This window comes from Macrotis lagotis, chromosome 1, assembly GCF_037893015.1.
Source record: "Macrotis lagotis isolate mMagLag1 chromosome 1, bilby.v1.9.chrom.fasta, whole genome shotgun sequence".
In the NCBI taxonomy this organism is placed as follows: domain Eukaryota; kingdom Metazoa; phylum Chordata; class Mammalia; order Peramelemorphia; family Peramelidae; genus Macrotis; species Macrotis lagotis.
In genome coordinates this window covers 297,628,701-297,652,707 of record NC_133658.1, presented here as the reverse complement: position 1 = coordinate 297,652,707, position 24,007 = coordinate 297,628,701, and the positions used below count along the sequence as shown (strand labels likewise).

General features: G+C 41.1%; 1 protein-coding gene and 1 pseudogene across 1 annotated transcript; both read left to right on the top strand.

The window, feature by feature from the left end:
- The first annotated feature begins 809 nt into the window (after window positions 1-809).
- On the top strand, window positions 810-22,123 carry DNTTIP1 (deoxynucleotidyltransferase terminal interacting protein 1). The gene is made up of 13 exons (XM_074211231.1): window positions 810-1,013; window positions 1,122-1,192; window positions 2,211-2,307; window positions 10,065-10,163; window positions 11,518-11,586; window positions 11,882-11,938; window positions 12,270-12,328; window positions 13,230-13,275; window positions 16,499-16,557; window positions 16,703-16,763; window positions 18,288-18,359; window positions 21,505-21,560; window positions 21,700-22,123. Exons 1-13 carry the CDS (start codon window positions 909-911, stop codon window positions 21,836-21,838), a joined length of 990 nt encoding a protein of 329 aa, XP_074067332.1. The 5' UTR covers window positions 810-908; the 3' UTR covers window positions 21,839-22,123.
- Window positions 14,429-16,492, top strand: LOC141505566 (ewing's tumor-associated antigen 1 homolog; annotated as a pseudogene).
- Window positions 22,124-24,007: the final 1,884 nt, after the last annotated feature.

Below are 24,007 nucleotides of genomic sequence, written 5' to 3'. Positions count from 1 at the left end.
TCTAGACGCAACTCCTCAGAGGTTGAACCCTTCTATGAGCAGTGAAACCTCTTCTGCCCTGTTAACCAATCTGAGTCTCTGGGATTTGTCTACAAGCTCCTGAAATGCTGCACTGGGCTTCTAAAATATGCATTAAACAGCTGGTCCTGTCAGCCTTCCCAGTCGCCCCCCAAATCACTGGTATCTTGAGCAGTCTCCTTCGGGTTCCAGTCTGAGCCCTGGAACCAACGATCAGATTGCAGCTGTAGGAGGGGGCCACTGGGGAGCCAGAGCAGCCGGCCTGCCAAGGAGCAAATCCAGCGAAGGTCATCGTGAAGCACGAATTACTGGAGGGCGCGGTGGATGGGGCACGGGCCCTGGAGTCAGGACACTTAATAATGACCCAGCTGTGTGGCCTTGGGCGAGCCACTTAACCCCATTGCCTAGCAAAAACCTGAAAAAAAAAATCATTCAGTCCCAAAGGGAAAGGCCCTGCTGGAGGTGACGGAGGGCAGCCCAGAAGCCGGGCTTTGTCCTCCACCCCTAAGCCGGACTCAGCAGACCGCCGCTAAGCCGGCTCCGAGAGACGCGCCTGCCCCGGGGATTTAGGGTCACATTCAGGGTCACGTGTCCCGCAGCCCGGGGTGGGGCTTCCCCCGGCCCCGCCCTCCGCGGAAGGGCCGGCCGGCTCCTCCCCCTTCCTCTGGCTCCGAGGGCTGCAGCTCCCGGCAGAGGCGCGCCCTCCTCGGTTCCCATGGCGACCCCACCGCCTCCCGCGTCGCTCTTCCGGGGTGGCGCGGCGCGGCGCAGTGACGTTGCCGGACTGGTTTCCGGGCGGTGGTTGAGGGGCTGGGCCGGACCACCGGCTGCGTCGGGGCCGGCGGCTGGGGCGGCGGCGGCGGCCCGGCGGGGCGCGGGAGGGAGGCACCATGGGGGCCACTCGGGATCCGGAGCAGCCGCGGGGCCCCAGCGGAGCGGAGCGGGGCGGCCCCGAGCCCGGGGATGAGGGCTCGGCGGGGCAGCTGGTGGTCACGGTGAGAGGGGGGGCGCCGGGGCAAGGCCGTGGCGGGGAGCTGGGCTGCCACGGGAGGCCGGCGCGGAGGGGGCCCCTCCGGGGCTGACGGGCGCCTTGGTCCCCGCAGAACCCCTGGAACATCATGATCAAACACCGCCAGGTGCAGCGCAGGGGCCGCCGCTCCCAGATGACTACGAGGTGAGCCTGCGGGCCCGGGGCCCCCACCGCCGGGGAGGAAGGGGGAGGGAAGGCAGGGGGGCGCCCTAGCTGCCAGCGCGATGGAGAGAGGGGGCGCAGATTTAGCTGAGGAGACCCACTCCTAAAATTGTGAGATGAAACCCTTTGGGACCCCCCAAAGTACCCTTCTAACTCTAAATGACATACTGCGTGTGCCCTTGAAAAAGGCACTTTTCCTCTCTGGACCCCAGATTTTTCCCCTGTATAAAAGAAAGGCTTCGGACTAGTCGGTTTATAAGATACATTACAGTTCTCAAGCCTCCGGCCTTGGACAAGCCACTTCCCTTAGCTAGAACTCTATTTCTTCCTCTGTAGTGTGAGGATGACCTCTAAGGGCATTAGATGACTCATAAGGGTTTTCTACTCTTAACATGTTCTTCCCCCCCCCCCCACTCCCCAATGTTCCAAAAACTGGAAGATTATAAGATAAGCAGGGGTTCGTTGATGGCTAGTGAGTTAGCGAAGTCCTTCATAATCTTCCCCATATCAAAGTCCTTCACCTTGGCATGAATCCCCAGACTCTGCCAAGTATATGTGGAAATGATTGACCAGTCTTCAGAACTTCACCTGTGTATTTGGGTTTCTTTGGGTCTGGAAGACATAAGAGCCATAAGTCTGCGGGCTTTAAGGCCTAGTTTATTTCTATTCCAGTACCAGCTCCCTCCCAAGACTGATCCCGATTAATGTTGCTAGGGATATATATGCCCCAGGCTGTTATAATGCCTGTTGGGGTTTTTTTTTTAAATCTTCCAAGCCAAGATTATATTCCCTTTCAGAGCAAGGACTGTCTCTTAAATTTGTAGTGCCTTAAATGTTTATTAACTTTTTGAATGACAGTTTTGGAAGTTGATAAGCCCTCCTTCCTTTAGGATTAGGTATTTATTTAGATACTGTTTAGTGGAAGGAAAACCAAAGTAAAAGTAGGACAAAGATGAGTCAAGCATTTGGAACCATTCCCCTCCCCCTTTTTGAAATGCAGCTTCACAGACCCTGCCATCTCTATGGACCTGCTTCGAGCTGTCCTACAACCCAGCATCAATGAAGAGATTCAGACAGTCTTCAACAAGTACATGAAGGTAAGTGATGTAGGAGAGAAAATAAGCAGGGAAGACCTAAATAGACCCATCCTATTTGCTTGGATCTAATTTTCTTCATCACAATCACAGAATCTGGAGTCCCCTTGGGACCCCTTCCCCCAAATCCACCTAATACAGTTCATAAATGTCAGATGCTCTTCTCTATCAGCATTCCCAGTAAGCGATTATCAGAAAATATTTAATGGGAATAAAAGCACTCTCTCACATTGGGTCAAATTCACAGTCCATCTATTGTTCCTTACTAATAGCCATGGGAAGGGGTGGCTAGGTGGCACAGTGTATAGAGCACTGGCCCTGGAATCAGGAGTACCTGAGCTCAAATCCGGCCTCAGACACTTAATAATTACCTAGCCTTGTGGCCTTGGGCAAGCCACTTAACCCCATTGCCTTGCAAAAAAAAAAATATATTAAAAAAAACAACCCAAACCTAAAAGCTAATAGCCATGGGAAGGTTTGGTTATCTTCTCTGATATCAATCTTTTTTTTTAGTTGTTTTTTTTGGTTTTTTTTTTTAGTTCTTTTGCAAGGCAGTGGGGTTAAGTGGCTTGCCTAAGCCACACGGCTAGGTAATTATTAAGTGTCTGAGGCCGGATTTGAGCTCAGGTACTCCTGACTCCAGGGCCAGTACTCTATCCACTGCACCACCTAGCCACCCCTCTGATATCAATCTTAAAGGGTATCGAAAATGAAGGTGATATCTCATGCCCTTCCTAGATGATATGTGGAGCACTACATTCAGTTCCAGGTGGGTTACTTTTTAAGGGAGGATACTGACAAATTGGAACATATCCAAATGAGGGCCATCAATATGGTAAAGGAACTGGGGTGTTGTTTTTCATTCATTTTAGTTGTTCCTGATTCTATGTGACACCATTTGGGATTTTCTTGGCATACTGGAGTGTTTTGCAGTTTCCTTCTCCAAAGGGATTGGGGACTGTACCATTAAAGAATAGTTTGAAGAGTGCAGGTTTTTAGCTTGAAGAGAAGAGAGATCTTTTGAAGTAGCTAGATAAATAGGTAGGAAGGAAGATAGATAGATAGATAGATAGATAGATAGATAGATAGATAGATAGATAGATAGATAGATAGATAGAGATGTGTCTTTTATCATTTGAAGAACTGGCATGTAGGAGAGAAATTAGAAATGTTCTGATTAAACCAGATGGCAGAACTAAAAACACCAGGAAGAAATTGCAAAAGCAGTTTTGGGATCAGTATAAGAAAAAACTTCATAATAATTAGAGCTATCTCAGCAGTGGAATAAACTCCCTTGGAAGATAGGTAATGAGATCCATGTCACTGGAAATCTTCAAGAGAGGTCTGAGTGACCACTGTCCTTTTATAGTGAAGATTCTGGTTCATGAACAGGTTACATTAGATGCAATCAGAGGTCCTTTTCAACTCTTAGATTCTTTGAAGGCTATTGCACAGCTATTTATGATAGGCTCTGTCATTGCTTCACCTGTATAAGTCCTGTATATTTTCTTTCTGGAAGACTTTTTGTGGTAGTGAATTCCATAGCTGTATTATCTATCTAGAACTTAGTATCAGAGAATCTGATTTTAGAGGATAATGAAACTCAGATTTGAAGGGAACTCAGGCTGTCTAGTCTAGTCTTTCCCTGAGAAAGAATTTAATCCATAGCTCTTGCTTAAGGTCTCCATCAAAGAGGAACCCACTTAGGAGTGGCTAGGTGGCACAGTGGTTAGAGCACCGGCCCTGGATTCAGGAGTACTTGAGTGTGGATCCAGCCTCAGACACTTACTAATTACCTAGCTGTGTGGCCTTGGGCAAGCCACTTAACCCCATTGCCTTCCAAAAAAAAAAACCTAAAGAGGAACCCACTCCTTTCAAGACAGTCATCTCCAATTTTTTATAGTTCTTGGGAAATATTGTTTTACTTTAGATCTAAATCCATATTATGGTGTCTGTAAAAATGGAATAGTATATATTGTGACTAGAAAGGTACATTGGTGACAAGTTGTGAGGGTTTTAAAAAATTAGAGGAGTTTGTTTTTAGCTACTAGAGTTTACTGAACCCCCTGATAGTTCATAACTGTGCTTTAGGAAAAATCACTTCAGTAGTTCTGTGGATGATGGATTCAGGAGGAGAGAGATTGAAGCAGAAAGGACAATTAGGTTTTTGCAATAGTCCAAGTGAGAGGTAATAGAAACTTGAACTAGGGTGTTGACCATAAGAGTAATGAGAAAGCAATGGATGCAGAGGTACAGCTGGCAAGATTTGGCAATTGATTGGATCTGTAAAGTGAAGGAGAATGAAGAACCAAGGATGACTCCAAGGTTTTAAACCCAGGTGACCGGAAGGATGATGATACCCTCAACAAAAAAAGGGATTTGAAAGAGATGTTTGTTTCGGGCTGAAAATAATGATTTCTGTGTTACAGGTCTATACCATATTTGGCAAAAAACCACCTTCCTATTACTTCCAAGCACTGATTCTAGTTCTACATTTAGAGCTATGAGAAATGGCAGTTTCCTTTTCCCCTGACAGTCTCTTAGGCATTTGAAGACATCTGTCAGATACCACCGCACACCTTCTCTTGTTTTTTTAGTTTTCATTTACAAATTCTCTCCCTCCACTGCCTCCACCACCCATTGAGAAGGCAAGAAATATTATATCGATTATTCATATGAAGTAATGTAAACCATATTTTCACATTAGCCACTTTAATGCCTTTTGTGATACCAATATAGTGCTGATACCCAAACAAGAAGAACCAAAATTATAGGCCAATCTCCCTAATGAATATTAATGCAAAGTTTTTAAATAAAATTTTAGCAAACACATTAGCCATTTTACAAAATTAAAAAGGCAAGAAAAATAAACCAAAAAATATATACTTTATTGTGTGTGTGTGTGTGTGTGTGTGTGTGTGTGTGTTTGTGTGTGTATTCAGAGTTCACTGGAGGTAGAAATGCATTTTTCATCATAAGATTTTTGGAATCATGGATGATTGTATAATCAAAGTAGCTAAAGTCAACTCTCCCCTTCTTCCTTTCTTATAACACAGTAGTACTCCATCACAATCATATTTTAAGACAACTTGTTCGGCCATTCCTCAATTAGTGGACTTCCCTTCCATTTCTTTATCATAACAAAAGGAGCTCTTATAAATATAAAAGGGTCTTTTTCCCTTTGATTGCTTTAGGGCACAGATGTAGAAGTGGTTTCTCTGTATCAAAAGCCTTTGGGTATTCCAAATTGTTTTCCAGAATGGTTGGACAAGTTCACAGCTCCATCAACAATGCATTCTCGTCTCTATTTCTTCACATTCCCTCCAGCATTTTTTTTTTTTGCTAGGCAAATGGAGTTAGTGGCTTGCCCAAGGCCACACAGCTAGGTAATTATCAAGTATTTGAGACCGGATTTGAACCCAGGTACTCCTGACTCCAGGGCAGGTGCTCTATCCACTTGCTACCTAGCCGCCATCTCCAGTATTTGTTATGCCAATATTGAAAATTAAAAAGGAGAATGCAAAACAAATGAACAGGAAATAAAAGAAAATTTTTTAAAAAGTACTTTTTATTTTATATCCGAAGAACTTAAAATCAATGGAGACCATATGTAAACAAGTATACAAAGCAAGCTTTATTTAAGTAGGAAATAATTAATAGAAAGACAGTAAGCACTACAATTAAGAGGGATTGGGAAGGCTTCCCATAGAAGTGGTATTTTATTTGAAACTTAAAGGAAACCAAGGAGGCCAGTAAGCGGAAATGAAGGAGAGCCTTCCAAGCATGAGGGACAGTCAAAGAAAGTGCCCTGAGCTGTCCATAGAAGAGCTTGGAGGTCAGTTTCACTGGAAGGAAAAATATGTGGGGAGTAAAGTATAAGAAGACTGGTAAATAGGAAGGGCTAGGTTATGAAGGTCTTTGAATACCAAACAGCATTTTATATTTGCTTTGGGATATAATAGGAAGACACTAGAGATTATTAAGTAGGGTAGTGACCTAATCAAATCTATACTTCAGGTAAAACACTTTTGTAGTCAAACCAACCAATCTCACAATCCTTGCTTGGACAGTTTTAAGCCTGATTACAAATGAACTCATTTCTCCTGCAATCCCCAGTACTTGACAACAAGAAACCCAAAATCACAAAACAAATTATAGACTTGAATTTCCAATTCAGGAATTGTCAATTTCCAATTGACAATATTGTTTTGTCAGAGCACCAGTTAACCACCTCTCCCTAACCCTGTACCCCTCACCTATTATTTTTTTAATTCTGCTGTAACTCACTGTTTTCAAGGGAGTTCATGGGTTCAGGTAAAGTTTATTCAAGTCTTTGTTAATACAGAACATCATCCTATTTATAATCACATTTGTAATTTTATACTAAGGGAATCATTCTCCCTCTTACTGAAATATAGATATGGAAAGAACCTTGTCAGACCTTTTACTCATACTGGCATGACAAATATTAAAACTATAAGGGTAGAGAGATGATTAAACTGGTCTGGAATACCAGGTAACAATTAGATATTGTGAAAGGCCTCATCTTGGTAGTAAATGGGAAGATAATGAGTCCAGGGCAACTCCCAGATTGTGAGCTCCATGGACTGAAAAGATGGTGGAATCTTCTCAGTGACAGAGAAGGTAGGAATTAGGGAGAGTTTGGGGGGGGAAAGATAGCAAGTTGCATTTTGGATATATTGACTTTTGAGATCTCTAATGAACATCCACTTCAAATGTAAGACAGTTGAAGATGCATGGAGGGGTAGATTTGAGAATTATGAGCATAAAGATGATAATTAAATCCATGGGAGTTGATGAGTCACCATGTGAAGTAATGAGGTTGGATTTAGAGGACTCAGAACAGTATACTGAGGGCCAACTAGAGTTAGAAGGTATGATCTAGAGTAGAATCCTGCAAAAAAGACTGAGAAGAAGCAGACAGGTAGAAGAAGAACCAGGAGAGAGTAGTGTGCAGAAAACTTAGAAAGGGGGCAGCTAGGTGGCACAGTGGATAGAGCACCGGACCTGGAATCAGGAGGACCTGAGTTCAATTCCAGCCTCAGACACTTACCTAGCTGTGTGGCCTTGGGCAAACCACTTAACCCCATTGCCTTGCAAAAAATCTTTAAAAAAAAACAACTTAGAAGAGAATCTGAAGGTGAAGAGAATAATCATCAGTGTCCATAGAGATCACTAAGAATGAGAATTGAGAAAAGGCCATTGGATTTGGCAACTAAAAGATCATTAATAACTTTGGAGGGAGCAATTTCAGTGGAATAATAGTTGGAAGTCACATTGAAAAGGGTTAACAAGAGAATGATTAGAGAGAAAATGGAGATACCTATTGTAGAGGAGTTTAGCTACAAAGAGCAGAAGTTAGTGGGAATGTTTTTTGAGGATGGGGTAGACATGAACATGTTTGTAGGCAGTAGAGCTAGTAAAGAGAGGTTAAAAATAAGTGAGTGAGGAAGGGCCACAGTCTGTTGGAGTAGAGGGGTTGGAATGGGATTGCTTGAATGAGCCGAACAGTTTGTCTTTGATTAAGGAGTAAAGTAATTTCACTTTGTGGAACTGATAAAGGAAGAGAAAGTGGCAGAAGGCATCTGAGTGATGGAAGATTAGAAAAAGGGGAGAATAGGAAATTCTCTGCAAATGGTCTCAGTTTTTTTTCTATGAAATATTTAAGGCAAGGTTCTCTGCTGAGAGAGTGGGAAGGGGGAAGCCATAGGAGGTTTGAAAAATATTTGGAAGACCCACTGCGGGGAGTGGGATACTGAGTTGATAAGGGAGGTATATAAAAGGCTTATCTAGCAGTATTGAAGGCCAAGGTGATGTTGTGTAACATAAATTTGTAAAGGACCCAAGCAGAATGGTCCTGTGATTTTCAGCAGCATTGGCCTTATGAAAAGGAGATAGATATTCAAGAGGGGAAGCTGGTGTAGAGTTTAATTGGTTCACCAAAGAGTCAAGAGGAGAGAGTAGCTAATGCAGGGGAGAAGGCAGAGGAGAGAATTGAAGGGGTTAAAGGAATTCTAGGTCACAGTGCAGACAAAAAGTAGTGCGTTTGTAAAGAAAGACAGAGAGAGATGAAAAGTCAATAGATTATGACAGGGTAAAAATATTTCAGTTATGGAACATAATGGCAATACATATGTGGATGATGGCAAGAGACCAAGGATATGACTGATTGTGCATATTGTTTGTATATTGTGGAAATTAGGTGAAGGAGTAGTTCATGGGAGGTAAATAGGTTGAAGAACTCAGTGCTAGGTTATATGAGAGAGAATCCACATGTATGTCTAGGTTTCCCAGTTTGAGGGCAGGAGATGGGTAGGAGAGAAAAATCATAAGCTAAATACCAAACTCATTGAGGAAGGAAAGGATGGGGGGGGGCAATGAAAGGGTTGGTCTGAAGGACAGTGGCTACCAGAATCTTGATTGGGTGAGTAGCATAGATGTCAAACAGAGTGACAGAGATATGGGGAGAACCTGACAATGACAAGGGAAGTGAGGAGTATCCCAAATCTCCCTCCTCTACTAGTGAGTCAAGTGTGAGTCAAGACATAGTCAGTACTGGAAAGAGTGTGTCATCAAGGAGGAGCCAGGTTTCAGGAAGAACTTCTGATGTATGCAGTGGGAGAGGAAAAGATTTAACGTGATGAAAAGATTGTTGCTTAGGAAGGGCTGGACGGCGTTGGGATGAAACTTTGGAGTGAGAAAGATAAGAATGAGGACTCAAGGGATAGGACTGTGGAATGAGGTTTGGATGATGTTCTACAGGAATTCAAAGTCTCTGGGATAGGAAAGGTTTAACCAGGAGTGAGAATGTTCATAATTGAGTGAAGGCTGTCACTTCTCTACCCTCAAAGGACAAGTGAAGTGAGAGAGAGGAAGCCTGAAGTCACAGGGAGAGCTGCTTTTCCTTGCAGCAGAGGTTCTCCACATCCCACTTGGGAGATTGATCATTACTTATGCCTTCAGTGCAATATATCCTTTTACAATCTTCCTCTTCCTTCACAGTCAGGTCAGGTGCCACCTCTTCCATAAAACCTTCTTGAGTTGGAGCTGAAAGTCCCTGCTGATATTTTTCTAAGAATACTTTGTATCTTTTTTAATCCTCATTATATACTACCTAGTATTAAATTTCTCTCTCTTTCTCTGTCATGTCCTCCCACTCAGCTTTCCAATAGAAGGTAAGCTCCTTAAAGGCAAGGAGTGTGTCATTTTTTATCTCTATATTCATAATGCCTAATACAGTAGATTATAATAATCACTTTAAAATGTCTATGAAAATTTGAAGAATCCTTTTGCTTTGTGCTTAGTGCCTTATTGGATGTGGGCACACCATGCTGGGCAGTCCTTTACCAGTGTCTCCCATATCTTATAATCTACCAGAGTTCTTCAGAGAGACCTTGAGAGTATCCTTGTACTGCTTCTTCTGAAGAGTAAACAAAAGTAGTGAAACATCTTGTTTTTTTCTCTACTGTGCATAGCCTGAATGTTCCCAGTTGCCAATGTATAAGTCAAAATGAGGTCACTAATAAAATCACACAGTGCTTAAAGTTGAAAAAACTTTTTGAAAAGAAATTTGAAAGATCCCAATTTCAGTTTGACATCATTTAAGAGCAAATCTCTTCTGGTGACTCCTCACCCTTCCCAGCCATCATTTACTGTTGTTGCCCTGATTGATGATAAACCACAGAGTAGACAAGTTGTGATGGCAAAGTCTTTGACTTTTTCTCTGGTCTTCTCCCTAGTTCTTTCAGAAAGCAGCATTTAATGTCAGAGATAATGTTGGGGAAGATGTTGATGCAGAGCAACTGATCCAGGAAGCCTGCCGCAGTTGTCTGGAACAGGTAGGAGCCTTAAGCAGATGGGGAGTATACAATCTGAAACCAAAGTTGTCTAGGGTCTTTCTGACTATCGAAAGTTCATTATCTGAGAACTTTCTGATGATGCCTGTCAAAACTGGTACTAAGATCTGGAACTAATAGTTTATATATTCTGAAGCAACCATCTAGGTACTTAACTTCAATTAATTTGCAGTGCTCTGTCACAACAAAAAGAGCTGACTTAAATATTTTTGTACATGTATTCAAAAATATGTACTTTCCCTCTTTCTTTGATCTCTTTGGGATGTTGGCCTAATAGTTATATTGCTTAAGCAGAGGGTAATTACAGTCTAGTGACTTTGACTGGACTAATTTGTGCCTAATTTTCTTGCAGTACTTGTAACATTTGTCATGTATCTATTTTTTGAATTTTGCAATATTTTTAAAATATGGTAGTTGATAGCTTGTATTTTTCCCCTTTGAAAACTGCCTGGTCATATCCTTTGATCATTTATCTATTGGGGAATAGCTTTTGTTGCTATAAATTTGAATCTATACCTTATGTATGTTGGAAATGAGAATCTTTGTTTTTTTTAGAACACTTTAATACACAGCTTGACAATAGAGAGATTAGACTTAGAATCAGGGACTTGATTAAAGAATTCTAGTTCTGGGGCAGCTAGGTAGCTCAGTGGATAGAGCACCAGCCCTGGAGTCAGGAGTACCTGAGTTCAGATCCCTCCTTGGACTTAATTACTTAGCTGTGTGGCCTTGGGCAAGCCACTTAACCCCACTGTCTTGCAAAAAACCTAAAAAACAATAAAAACAAAAACAAGAATTTAGTTCTGACATTTATTCTACTCATTGTGTGACAATGGACACATCATTTAACTTCTCTGTTAAGTTTTCTCATCTCTCAAAGGAAAGTAATAATACTTGAGCTATCTACTTCACAAGGTTGTTATGAGGAAAATATTTTATAAATAGTAAGGTATTGTAAGAATGTATACTATTATTATTAATAATGAAGAGAAAACTAGAACTCAGATCTCCTGTCCCTGATCTAGGAACCTTTTATGCTGCATTTCATAGGGACTGTAGTTCCCTCCCATTTCCATGAAGTCAAGTCTATAAATCCCTGCATGCATGCTCTTCAGAGAATATGCCTACTTTAAGCCCAGTATTGTTATTAATAGGAATCAAAGCATTACCTAGATTCTCTAGATTGAAGTATTCAGCACTTGAAATAGAGAGTTCCAAAGAGATGAGTGCTAGAACACAGGTGCTAAAGAATTAGTATAAATGGAGCATACTTCCCCCCTCCCCTACCACTCACTTGCTAGATTTTTTTTTTAACCTTTGCTAAATCTCCTCTTAGGCTAAACTGCTGTTTTCGGATGGGGAGAAAGTGATACCCAGACTGACTCATGAACTTCCTGGGATGAAGGTCAGAGCTGCTTTGTCCTGGGAATATAAATGGATTAGAGTGGTTTCAGGGAAGGATAGCATCTGACACTAGGTGGGATTTCAATCTGACCACCCTTTTGAGGTCTTGGAATTGAGTAGCATAAGACAATCAAGTCTCTTTCTAGGGCCTAGGGAAGACATCATCTTCCTCCTAGAAGAGTAGGTCCTGACCTGTGACTTATACCTTCGAGATAATATCCTCTGCAACATTGTCAGGCAGTATAGTGATCCCTGAGATTTCACTGGCCCACTGACTTCGGTCTCTCCTTTTCTAGCGTGGCCGACAAGCAGATGAGGAATGTGCCCATCGAGGGAGCCCTATCCCGAAAAAGGTTAAAAAAATACATATGTGTGTCTGTCTGAATGTCTTTCTGTCTGTGTCCCTATTCCACCTGGTGACCAGAAAGAACTCAGTTAAGCCTAACTGGAAGGTACTGGACTTCCTAGAGAATCTGAACCTCATCCTTTGGCACCATCCTCCTCCCAACACTGATACTCGTACCCAACCCCTCACAAATACTATTTAGTTTCTTTTAAAAACGACAAAAAAAGAACTCTACTGGTTCCAGGCAGCCCAGGATAGGATGGCAGCTAGAGGGGATCCCAGCTGACTCAGACTCAGGACCCAAAGATCCCCTTCTAACAGGATATTTTCTATTGCAGAGGAAGGGGCGACCTCCAGGACACATCCTTTCAAATGACAGGTCAACTTCAGGCATGGTGTAAGTAGAGACTGGGGTCTGGGGGCTTTCAAGTTGGATTCTAGTGTGAGGGAAGATGAGGTTAGGGAACAAGATGGGATATTACTGTCTAAATGTGCATAGCATATTATAGAGTTGAAAGAGCAGTGGATTTGGAGTCAGAAGGCCTTCAACTTCCTCCTCTGGAAAACAGAAAACTAAGGAAGCCTAACCTGCCTCATGAGGGAGCTTTGCTAATCAATTCAGATTGTGGGTGTAAGGCACTTTTCAAATTGTAAGGTGCCATATTAAAAACAACTGTCAATAGTAACCCCTTACAGTAGAATCAGATTCAAATAACAACACTAGTAAATATCCCAAATGTTATGATTAGCTGGAGAGGAGCAATAGATGAGATTTATATTCATCCTTGGCTTATATGTGTAATACACTATATTTTTCATGTAAGCTTATATAACTTATCTTCCTGGCTCTTCACAACAACCCAAAAAAGAAAATACTACAAAGATTATTAAAGTTTTCTCATTTTAAATAATAAAATTTTTTTTATGCATTATACAAATATCACTAAATACAAAATTAGCCCTTATCTCCCAGTCCCTGAAAAGTCATGGAAAACTTGATATTTTTCTGTTTGTTAAAAGAAAAGAAGGATGAATGCTTAACTTGAATACCAATATTATCCATTATGGTTCAGTCTAAATTTTGTATAGGGATTATATCTCATTTTACAGATGGAGAAACTGGCAGTACACAGCAGTTAAGTAATTTAGCTAAAGTCACACAGCTAGACAGTGACAGAAATATAATTGCAGTAGCTTCTAGTCTGATGATTCTGAGCTAAAGTGAAGTTTTAAAATCTTGCCCACTGACCTTGCAACTTCTCTGAACAGTCGATGATTCTTCTGTCTTTCCCCACCAGGTGGAAACCAAAATCCTGTGAACCAATTCGGAGGGAGGGTCCTAAGGTATAGTATCTGACTAAGAAAGGGATGGTTGACCCTGATTAGGCCCTGTTTTTGGCCCCCAAGAACTTGAAGAGTTACTTTGTGCCCTACTAATACGTTGAGAAAAGTTGGGAATCTTGTTTTCTCCTATGCTGTCTGGGATTCTTAGATGGATCAATGGTTCATATTTCCATAGCACCCTACAAATTGCTTTTCTCAGAAAAAAATCCAAGGTATATGTAGTTAGGGATTTTGGTGTAACCATTTGGTAGGTTAGGTAGCAAAGCCATGAAAGGAAAAGTGATTTGACTTAGGTTACATAGTTGTCAGAACCAGTACTTAAAGTCTTGTTGCTGATTTGGTTCCCTGTTAAGAAAACTCTTCCCCCCCCCCCAAAAAAAAAAAGAACACTTTGCAGCCACCAAGTCTGGTGAAAGAAGGCCCCAGCTTGGTGATAGTGCTGGTGTTTTCCCTACCTCCCCCTGTAATGTGAAAGGAGTAAAAAGAGAGAGAGCTCAGCAGGAGGTGGAAGCTCCAGTCCAGGGAAGATGCCGAGTTGTCAAAGGAAATTCGGGGGATATCCTGGTCCCACAGGGGCAGGCCATTGTCTCCACTAACCTCCTTGACTAGGGACAAAGAGGCAGGCGCCAAGAGAAGTGACCCAGGCTTTGGAGACCTGTGCTCATGTCAGTAAAATTGTCAATGAAATGTGCTTATATAAAACTCCAAGGAGATTGTTACAAACCATTTTTCAATCACCTATCTTCAGTTCCCCTTGTAATGATACTGGTGGACAGCAACAAATATTCTGGAATCCAAATTATCCAACAACCTATTAATTAGTTGAAGAAATACACAGCATGATGAGATATAATGTTGCAATTTCAGGTATAGTTAACCATATTGCTCCTCAGGGTGAAAAACCAGCAACAGATTCCCTTCTAGACAGATGAATTGATGAAGGTTCAATTCCATGTACTCCTGGTATAACAAAAAATTAAATTTAGAAGTTGAACTATATGATGGAACTAGTCAAGAGAGACTCCTGATTTTATCCAGACAATTTCTTTTCTTTTTTTTTCTTTTAGGTTTTTTTCAGCTAGGCAGTGGGGTTAAGTAGCTTGCCCAAGGCCACACAGCTAGGTAATTATTAAGTATCTGAGACCGGATTTGAACCCAGGTACTCCTGACTCCAGGGCCGGTGCTTCATCCACTGCGCCACCTAGCTGCTCCCCAGACAATTTCAGAAGCAGAAACTTTAAATAATTATAAAAATGATGCATAGATACAGACCCTGCATTCAGACTCTGATGAAGTTCCTGAAACAAATATTGTTATGACAGTAAAAAGGGAACTCCAAGATCTCTAAGGAAGAACATTATAAAAAATAATAGGAGAGTTTTGACCCAAATGTTGATGTAGCCCTTATTGCTCTTTTAATGACTTGACTCAGAAACATAGTAGGCAGTTAAGCCAAGGTTTTTTAAAAATGTTTCTTTCACTACCAGTCATAATAAGAATAACATTTTGAAAGAGGAGATTGGCAGTTGTACTGAAACTGTCATCACTAAGAAACACAAATTTCATGCCAACAAAACCTGATCCCAGTGGTGGTTACTTCTGCATCAGATTCCCTTTAAATGGAAAATCCTCTATTGCAAAGTCAAGAGATTTTCTGTAAGCCCTTGGGAGATTGATGCTAGTATTGATTTTGTTGATATTGATGCCTGGAAACACATGCTAACAAATTTTTAACTACTAATGATACTTTCAATAGTAAAAATGATATGGCTAAGGTAGGAATGAAGATTTGACTATCCGTAAAAATCTTAAAAAATTTACAAAATCTTTCTTCAAAGACAAATAACAAAAATTTCCCTTATCTTACCAAAGCTCTGTTTCCTCCAAAACCAAATAATGAGCCCATTCAGTTGATACCTAGTGAGAATGAAGTGAAATATGAGAGAAATTTCAACAAGACAAATTTTTGCACTGAAATATCTGGTTATCCTGAGCTTTCAGTCATATCTGATATCCAAAAGACAAAGGAGATTTATTTAATTTGGATCAAACATGAAAGTTTCTGCAAAGGGAACTATCACATTTTGGTCACAAGGCATAACAATCTTTGATTACAAACTGGTGGAGAGAGTAAAAATCCACTATTACTGAAAATCCAACAAATCAGGATATACTAAAGTGGTGTTCTTTATTTGATGACTGGAAGAAATCTAAGTTTGCTAGTGAAGTTATTAAAATGTCATGAAATAGGGGTGGCTAGGTGGCATAGTGGATAAAGCACCGGCCCTGGAGTCAGGAGTACCTGGGTTCAAATCCGGTCTCAGACACTTATTAATTACCTAGCTGTGTGGCCTTAGGCAAGCCACTTAACCCCGTTTGCCTTGCAAAAAAAAAAAAAAAAGAATTCTAAGCATTCTACAAAATGTCTTCCTTTTCCCTAGCTACCTATCTGAATTACCTATCCAACCTTCATTAATATCCTTTGCTATTGAAGAGGATTGTTATCTATATGTTTTATCTATAAACCAGGATTCTGCAACTAGCTATATACACTGCCTGTTATTATTTTATAATGTACTGTGTTCATTTCATTTCTCCAAGGAAACTTTAAATTCCTTGAAAGCAAGAAATCAATATATTTATGAATTCTCATTTACAGAGTTGAGTGCACAGTAAATGCTCAAAAAATATTTGTTGATTAACTGCTTGAAAAGTAACAGTCATTTCAATGGAAAGAGCACTAGACTTCAAGTGAGATGACCTTATGTTCAGATCCCAACACTTAGTTCTATGTGACTTTCAGTATGTCACTTCTTCTGATATAAGCTAAGGAAAATAAATTAGAAGAGTTCTTTATAAAATCCATTTCAGCACTCAGTGGAACATAATGATCTGCCTTATCTCTCTTCTTGAAAACAACCTTCAGCTAGAAACATCAAGTATTAATCCAAGAAGCACCATAGGCTGAGTAAAAAGAGCATTAGACATGAGTTCTAGGTTCCACTTTGCCATTTCTTAATTGTGAGACTGACCAAATCATTCCCTGCTTTTGAGCAGCTTTTTTCATCCATAAGGTGTGGGCAGTGATAAAACTTAAACCTTCCTGATTCATAAGAGTATAATTAAAGCATTTTAGTAAACTGCAGATCTGTTGTAATTAATTAAAGATTGAGGTGGCAACTGTCCTGCCTAACATACTCACCTTCTTCTCTGCTCTTTACAGTGGGATCCAGCCAGGTTGAATGAATCTACTACCTTTGTGCTGGGCTCTAGAGCCAACAAGTAAGAAGTTAGGCTTTGACATTCCTAGGATGGGGCAGTGCAAGGGTTCCACAGTTGGCATGTTCTTAGAAGAAGACATTCTGTTCTTCTGTCTTCACCTTGCTGAAAAAACCCTGACTATTTCTCCCATTTGTTATTGTTTCAGGGCCCTTGGCATGGGAGGCACCAGAGGGAGGATCTATATCAAACACCCACACCTATTTAAGGTAAATTTCATTACAGCCTGGGAGCATTCCCTTCTGGAGTAGGAGGAAACAGTTGTCAGGAAAGGTAGAATAGCCTCCAGTGGAATAGCTACCCTATCTTGGCTATGCAGGTTAGAAGTGAAGAGAATACCGAATTGGAAATAAAGAGACACCCAGCTCTGCCACCACCTGAACTTGGGACCTTGGGCAAGCTTCTGCCACACTCAGCATTACTTATGTGTGAAATTGGACTTGAACTTCCAGGGTCCCAGATCAGATGTGATAGGATTTCTATGAAAATGGGAAGACCTAGGGCAACTGAACTTGTCATCACATGCCTCAGTTACACATACACAGCACATGCACTTCTCTGCTTTGTCCTTGCTCAGTCTCTCTTCGTTAAATGCTTATTCTCTATCACTCTGTCATTGTTGTCACCTTTTCTCCCCTCCCTCCTTACCCTCTACCGCAATTCTATATACAGGATAGAAAACTAGAATTCATTTCTGATAGAATTCAGGTGAGAATCTGACCCTATCAGAAATATGGGACAAAGGGAAAACATGGGGCAGTTAGGTGATGCAGTGAATAGAGTACCAGCCCTGGAAGCAGGAGGATCTGAGTTCAAATATGTCCTCAGACACTTAATAAATACCTAGCTGTGTGACCTTGGGCAAGCCACTTGACCCCATTGCCTTGCCAAAGGGGGGGAGGGGGAGACATAATTTTTAGAAAAGTTTCATTATCTTGCTTTAATCTAAATGGGTTTTGTCATGGGTGGGATTATAAAGGGCTAAGGAAAAGATGAAATAACTGGAGAGCTATGGGATTGGCACCAGCATCACCTCATAGGAGATACATTCACCAATACTTTATGAGTACTTATTTCCATAGAAGCATAACAAAAAATGGATGCAAAGACAGGCTGATGGCTTAAAAGGAGAGATTTGGAATTAGGAGAGGATTTCATATCCTACTTCTCACATTATATGGTTTTTGAGCATCAATTTCCTTATCAAACCTTACTATAGAAATATAAATTTTTATTATCCTTGAAAGGAAACTAGCATATCCCCTTTTAACCCTCCCCCTTTATTGTTTTCCTTTAAATTTATTTTAAAACTTATGTGGACAAATGACTTTAGTAAAGCTCTTTTATACAAGGTCAATAGTTAGAATGTATTTGTACTTGACAATGCTTGAGCATGGCAATTCAACTTACCTAGCTCTGCCACATCTGAGAAGCTTACCACACCCTTAGCAAGACACAACCCAAAAGCCTTTGTGACTTCACCCAACCCTTTTGTGCTTTGAGAAGGTAAAGAAAGGCTGAAGAAAGATGTGACCTAGACCCTTCTAGATTTGACCTGTCTGCTTAATAGTTGATGAGAACTCTTGATGTGTGAGAGACCCAAGAACTGCCTATTGCTTCCTGAAATCAGGACTCTTTCTCCAAGAGATCCCAAGCCATTTGCTCTTGGGAATACAGATCAGGAAAAGGTGAGACCAGGCTGATATTCCCACCTTGTGGTTCCTTCTTTACAGTATGCAGCTGATCCCCAGGACAAACACTGGCTGGCAGAACAGCACCACATGAGAGCCACCGGTGGCAAGATGGTAAGTGTCTTCTACAAAGGCTACTGAAAAAGCGTTTCTTGGAATTGGGTCAGGTTTTGTGGGATCAAAATAAAAGTTCATTTGTTGGGCAGCTGGGTGGCACGGTGGCCCTGGAGTCAGGAGTACCTGAGTTCGAATCCGGCCTCAGACACTTACTAATTACCTAGCTGTGTGGCCTTGGGCAAGCCACTTAACCCCATTTGCCTTGAAAAAAAAACTAAAAAAAAAGTTCATTTGTCAGGTTTTTTGGGGGGAAGGGCAAGGAAGGGCTTCTGATTCTGAAGAAGACATGTCTTCAGCTTCCCGACTTTAGGTCCTGAGGTCAACAATCTAGAGCTAGAATAGATCTGAGGAGTGATTTTATCTCATCCTCTCTTTTTACAGATAACAACAGCACAAAAATAGTAATCCTCAGAAATGGGATTTGAATCCAAGTCCTCTGTCTCTAAAGTTAGTTCTCTCTCCACTTGTATAAATAGTATAATTTCACTTGTGAATTGTGGCTCTTTGAAGCTGGGTAACTTTGAAAAAATTGCTTAACTTCTTGGAGCCTGAGTTTCCCTCAACTGTAAAATGTGGATGATATTTGTACTACCTACCTCATAAAGTTAGGAAGAAAATTCTTTAGAAATCTTAAAGTAGGGGAGGCTAGGTGGTGCAGTGGGTAGAGCACTGGCCCTGGAGTCAGGAGGACCTGAGTTCAAATGTGACCTCAGACACTTAATAATTACCTAGCTATGTGGCCTTGGGCAAGCCACTTAACCCCATTACCTTGCAAAAACTTTAAAAAAAGAAAAAGAAAGAAATTTTAAAGTGCTAAAGAAATGAGAACTTCAGTCAATTAACAAGAACTTACTAAACAAGTACTAAGTTCCCAATACTATGTTCAAGACCCCCCAAAAACAGAAAATGAAAATACCTTTGCCATTGAAAAATTTATATTCTTTTGAGAAGAAAATGTACTTATAAAAATGAATAGTAATAATAATAATAATAATAATAATAATAATAATAATGGCTAACATTTATGTAGATGATGGTGTTTGTCCTTTGTTATAGAAGAAAACCATGACATCAAGGAGATGATGCCATGACAAGCAAGTGAACTGAATTTGAATGGGAGGGGGGTGCTGAGTCACTAGCCTCACTTTCTCCTCTGGAGTCATCTGGGTCCAGTGGCCAGATATGAATCAGAATGACTGGAGATGGCCCTGGATGCAAGGCCTCATAGAAGAGACCGCATGTAGTAGGTGTAACACATGATATGCATGTTGGAGGGGCTCAGAAGAGGGGGATCATTTCAGGAGGAACAGATAGGTAACAATCTGTGCAAAGCCATGGAGATTGGAGCTTTGAAGAACAGCAAACAGTCCAGTCTGGCTGGATTATCAGGTGTTTTACTGAATAACAAAGCAGAAAAGTAGACTAGAACTGGAGCATAAGGGGCTCTGAATGCTGGATGGAGAAGTTTATGTTTAATCCTTGAGATAAGGAGGAGTCACCAATGCTTCTTCAAGAAAGATACTGCTTTGGCAGTATCACTATGGCTTTTAGAGAGGAGAGACTGTCAGAAGACCAACAAGAAAGCTATTATAGTAATTTAAGATGAGAGGCAATGAAGATCCAAAATTGGGTGGTGTTTTGACAAGAAAATGAATGTGAGGGGTGGCTAGGTGGCGCAGTGAACAGAGCACCAGCCTTGGAGTCAGGAGTACCTGGATTCAAATCTGACCTCAGACACTTAATAATTACCTAGCCATGTGGCCTTGGGCAAGCCACTTAACCCCATTGCCTTGAAAAATCTAAAAAAAAAAAAATGAATGTGAAAAACAAGGAAGTAGAACTGACAAGACAACTAACTGGATATGGTATCTGAAGAAGAGTGATTCTAAAGTTGTGAATCTCAGAGATTGGAAGAATGCTGTTGCTCTTATGGAAAATAGGGAAGTGAGAAAGAGGAGGTTTGGGAGGGGGAAAATACTGAGTTTTCTTTTTTATCTTGAATTCTGAATGAATGCGCAAGGCCAGTGGCAAATATCTAAGACAAGAACTCAAGAAAAATACTAGACCTGGATATATAAATCTGAGAGTCATCTGCATGACAACAATAATTGAGATCAGAGAAACTGATGAGATCATGGAAAGAACTTGGAGTATAGAGAGATAAAAAAAGGTCTAGGACTGAGCTTTGAGGGACACACACTGTTAAGTGCTAAGATATAATGATAACCCAGTAAAGGAGAGTAAGGAAGGATAGCTGAACTGGTAGTTGAAGAACCAGGGAGAAACAGTATCAAGAAAATTTAGAAAGGAAAGAATCCAGGACAGAGAGTAGTCACTTGTTGCAGAGAGATCAAGATAGATGAGGACTGAGGAAAGGCTTAATGAAAAGATTATTTAAATTTGGAGAAAGTAGTTTCTTTTGATTGATAGTCAGAAGCCAGATTGCATAGGGTTTAAGAAGTAAATGAGAGGAGAGGAAATGGAGGCAACCAGTGTAGATAACTTGACTTAGGAGTTTAATTGTGAGATAAAGGAAAAAAACAAGCCCGGAGTGGCAGAGTCAAATAAGGATTTGTTAAGATTTGGAGAGATGGCAGACATGTTTATAGACAGGAAAGAAGTTTCTATTAAATTGGGAAAGACTTGAAAAGGGTATACCCCAATTCTCTTAGCTTTCCTATGTCAACCTGGAAACTTGCTACTTTCTAAAAAAAATCCATTTCACTTTCAGATATTTACAATTTGTTAGGAAACTATTTCTTTATAATGAACCTAAAACATACCTGTAACTTACATATATTGACATTATCAAATTCCTCTTACATGTGACTGTCCCCCAATCTACCTTCTTCATTTTGTTGTTGTTGTTAGGTGTTTTTTAGATTTTTTTTTTTTTGCAAGGGATTGGGGTTAAGTGGCTTGCCCAAGAGCTGGGTAATTATTAAGTGTCTGAGGCCAGATTTGAACTCAGGTACTCCTGACTCCAGGGCTGGTACTCTATCCACTGCACCACCTAGCAGCCCCTTAATCTACCTATTTTTGAGACTGGGCTCTTCTGAACTAAAGTTTCTCCTGGAAGCAATAAGGGAGGTCCAAGACCCCTTTGTAGCTTTGACCATTCTCCTTTCTTCTGTGTCTATAGGCCTATCTCCTCATTGAAGAGGACATTCGAGATCTAGCTGCCAGTGATGACTACAGGTGAGAAACCCCTAGCCTTAGGATCAGCCTTAGGATCCCCTGTTGTTGTCCCCAGTAGCCAATCCCATCTTCAAGCATGATACCTCGTCTTTACTTTTCCAACCCTTCCCCTCTCAATTCATAATTATTTCCTCCCCAGGGGCTGCCTAGATCTGAAGATGGAAGAGCTAAAGCCATTTGTCCCTCCTTCCTGGATGGCAGAGAAGATGAGGAAATACATGGAAACACTCAGGACTGAAAATGAACAACGTCCTAGTGAAGTGCCTCCTGAGACATGATGCCTAGATCCTTGATTACCCCAGGAAACCTTCCTCAAATGTCCCTCAGACAAGACTTAAGGTCAGGTGACCCCTTCTCTGACTTTGGACACCTGTCAGGGGGAAGCTACTCTGCTGCTCCTGAGCCTGTTCTCCAAGGGCATTTTTTACACATGGCCCAAACTGGTTTGCAGCTGGTCACTGTTCAGCACCCCTAGAGAGGCATACTTGGTTTTGTGTTTTTGTGAATTTATTGGCTTGGAAAGCAGTTGAATGATTTGTAATAAATAAATACAGATGGTAGAACCTGCTGTGGAGACTATGTCTAGTTAAAAGCAGCCTGGAGATGTCCTGGAGAAAAGGAAGGTGGAGGCCTACTCTAGAATGAAAGCAGTAATGAGAGTAATAACAGCTTACATTTCTATAGTGCTTTATATTATTCAATAAATATTTCTTAAGAACTACCTATTTGCAGAACACTAAGTGCTGAGGCAGACAAGTTTTAAAAAAAAATCCCTCCCCTCTCCAGAAGCTCAGTCTAAGGAAGGGTATGGAAAAGCATGCCTGTCCTTTATAGTCTTTATCTTATTTCAAAGCTTAGTTAAGGTTATCTTATGGAAAATAGTGCAGTAAATATAAGGAGAAACTTAAAGGACTTTAAACCAGAATTAGCAAGACTTCAGTCTTATTCAGATCAGATCACTTGAACTGAGAAGCAAGTAGCAGCTCTTAAGCTGGCATCCTACAAACAATGCATATTCAAAGAAACTAGAAGCCAAAGACAAGAGAGATGAAGAAAGAATTCTTTCGCACAGAGACTACTACTAGAATGTTTCATAAGAACTGAAATGCATGGGATGGAACTTAATGAATTTCTATGCTAAAATTCCATTAAAAAAAAGGAAGCAGTGTGCTGATGGAAAGAGAATCCTGCCCCCCCCCCCCAACTTCTTGTGTGCTTCATTGTTCCTGTGATCCATTGCCCTGGACCAAGGCTCAGAAGACAGGATCAACCCCATCTAGAACACAGATGAGAGGTTCTGGCCTCTCTTGTCTCCTCCCTTTTTCCCTTGCCCTAGGGCTCCATCTTTGATCTTTGTTCTGAATGTACCACACATCCCCTTCATAACCAGTTCTTGAACTTAATATATGCCAATTTACAACCAAAATAAAAATAAAGAAGCTTTGAAGAGGAGTCAAGGAACTGGAAGAACTGAGGACCTTAAACTTAAATCTCAGTGCCCTTCTGAAAAGTTGTTTTTGTTCAGTGAATTTCCAAAAATCATGAGGCTTGAACAGCAGCTGAGCCAGGTTCTATTCTTGGCCATTTTCTTTGCTGTCATTTTGGCAAGTCACTTGTTTCCATCTGGATTCCAGCCAGATTGGAGTGTATGATCTCTGAAGTCCCTTCAGTTTTTCTGCAAGATGATCCTGAAGTGCTCAATAAGGATACAAACTGAAGGCCTAGCTGTGGTAGATGAAAAACAGCTTACTCCTTTCATTTACCGACTATATAACATAACTTTGGTTAATTTATTTCCCATCTGGGCTTCATTCAGTTCTCATCTGGAGGTCAAGGAACATTCAAATGACCATTTTTCAGGGATGCTATTCAGGGCTTTTTTGTTGAGTTGTGAATCTTAGGGGGCCTCAAAGTCTCAATTCACACATACTGTTTTTTTCAGATTTGTAAAGCACTTTCTTCACAACTCTGTGAGGAGTTTGCACTCACTTTACTGACGAGGAAATATACCATGGAATACATAAGCTTGTAAGTTAGTCTCTAAGGCAACCCTGGGTTTCTGAGTCCAGTTCCAGTTACTATTCACCTTCCAGCCAACCTTTCCAGTTTCAATTCCAGGGGCCACTGCTCTGACAAAGTGCTGGGACTCCTCAAAGTGTTAAGTGTGGCCCTTGCAAGTCTGTTGGGGGAGACGTGCAAACAACTATGTGCAAATAAGCTATATACAGGATATGACGGGAGATAAATAACAATCTGTAAATGCTGCTTGTAAAAAGGGGGATTTTGGATGAGGTTTTGTTGGGGTTTTTGGCTAGGCAATGGGGTTAAGTGACTTGCCCAATGCCACACAGCTGGGTAATTTATTAAGTGTCTGAGACCGAATCTGAACCCAGGTACTCCTGACTCCAGGGCTGGTGCTCTATCCACTGTACCACCCAGCCGACCCT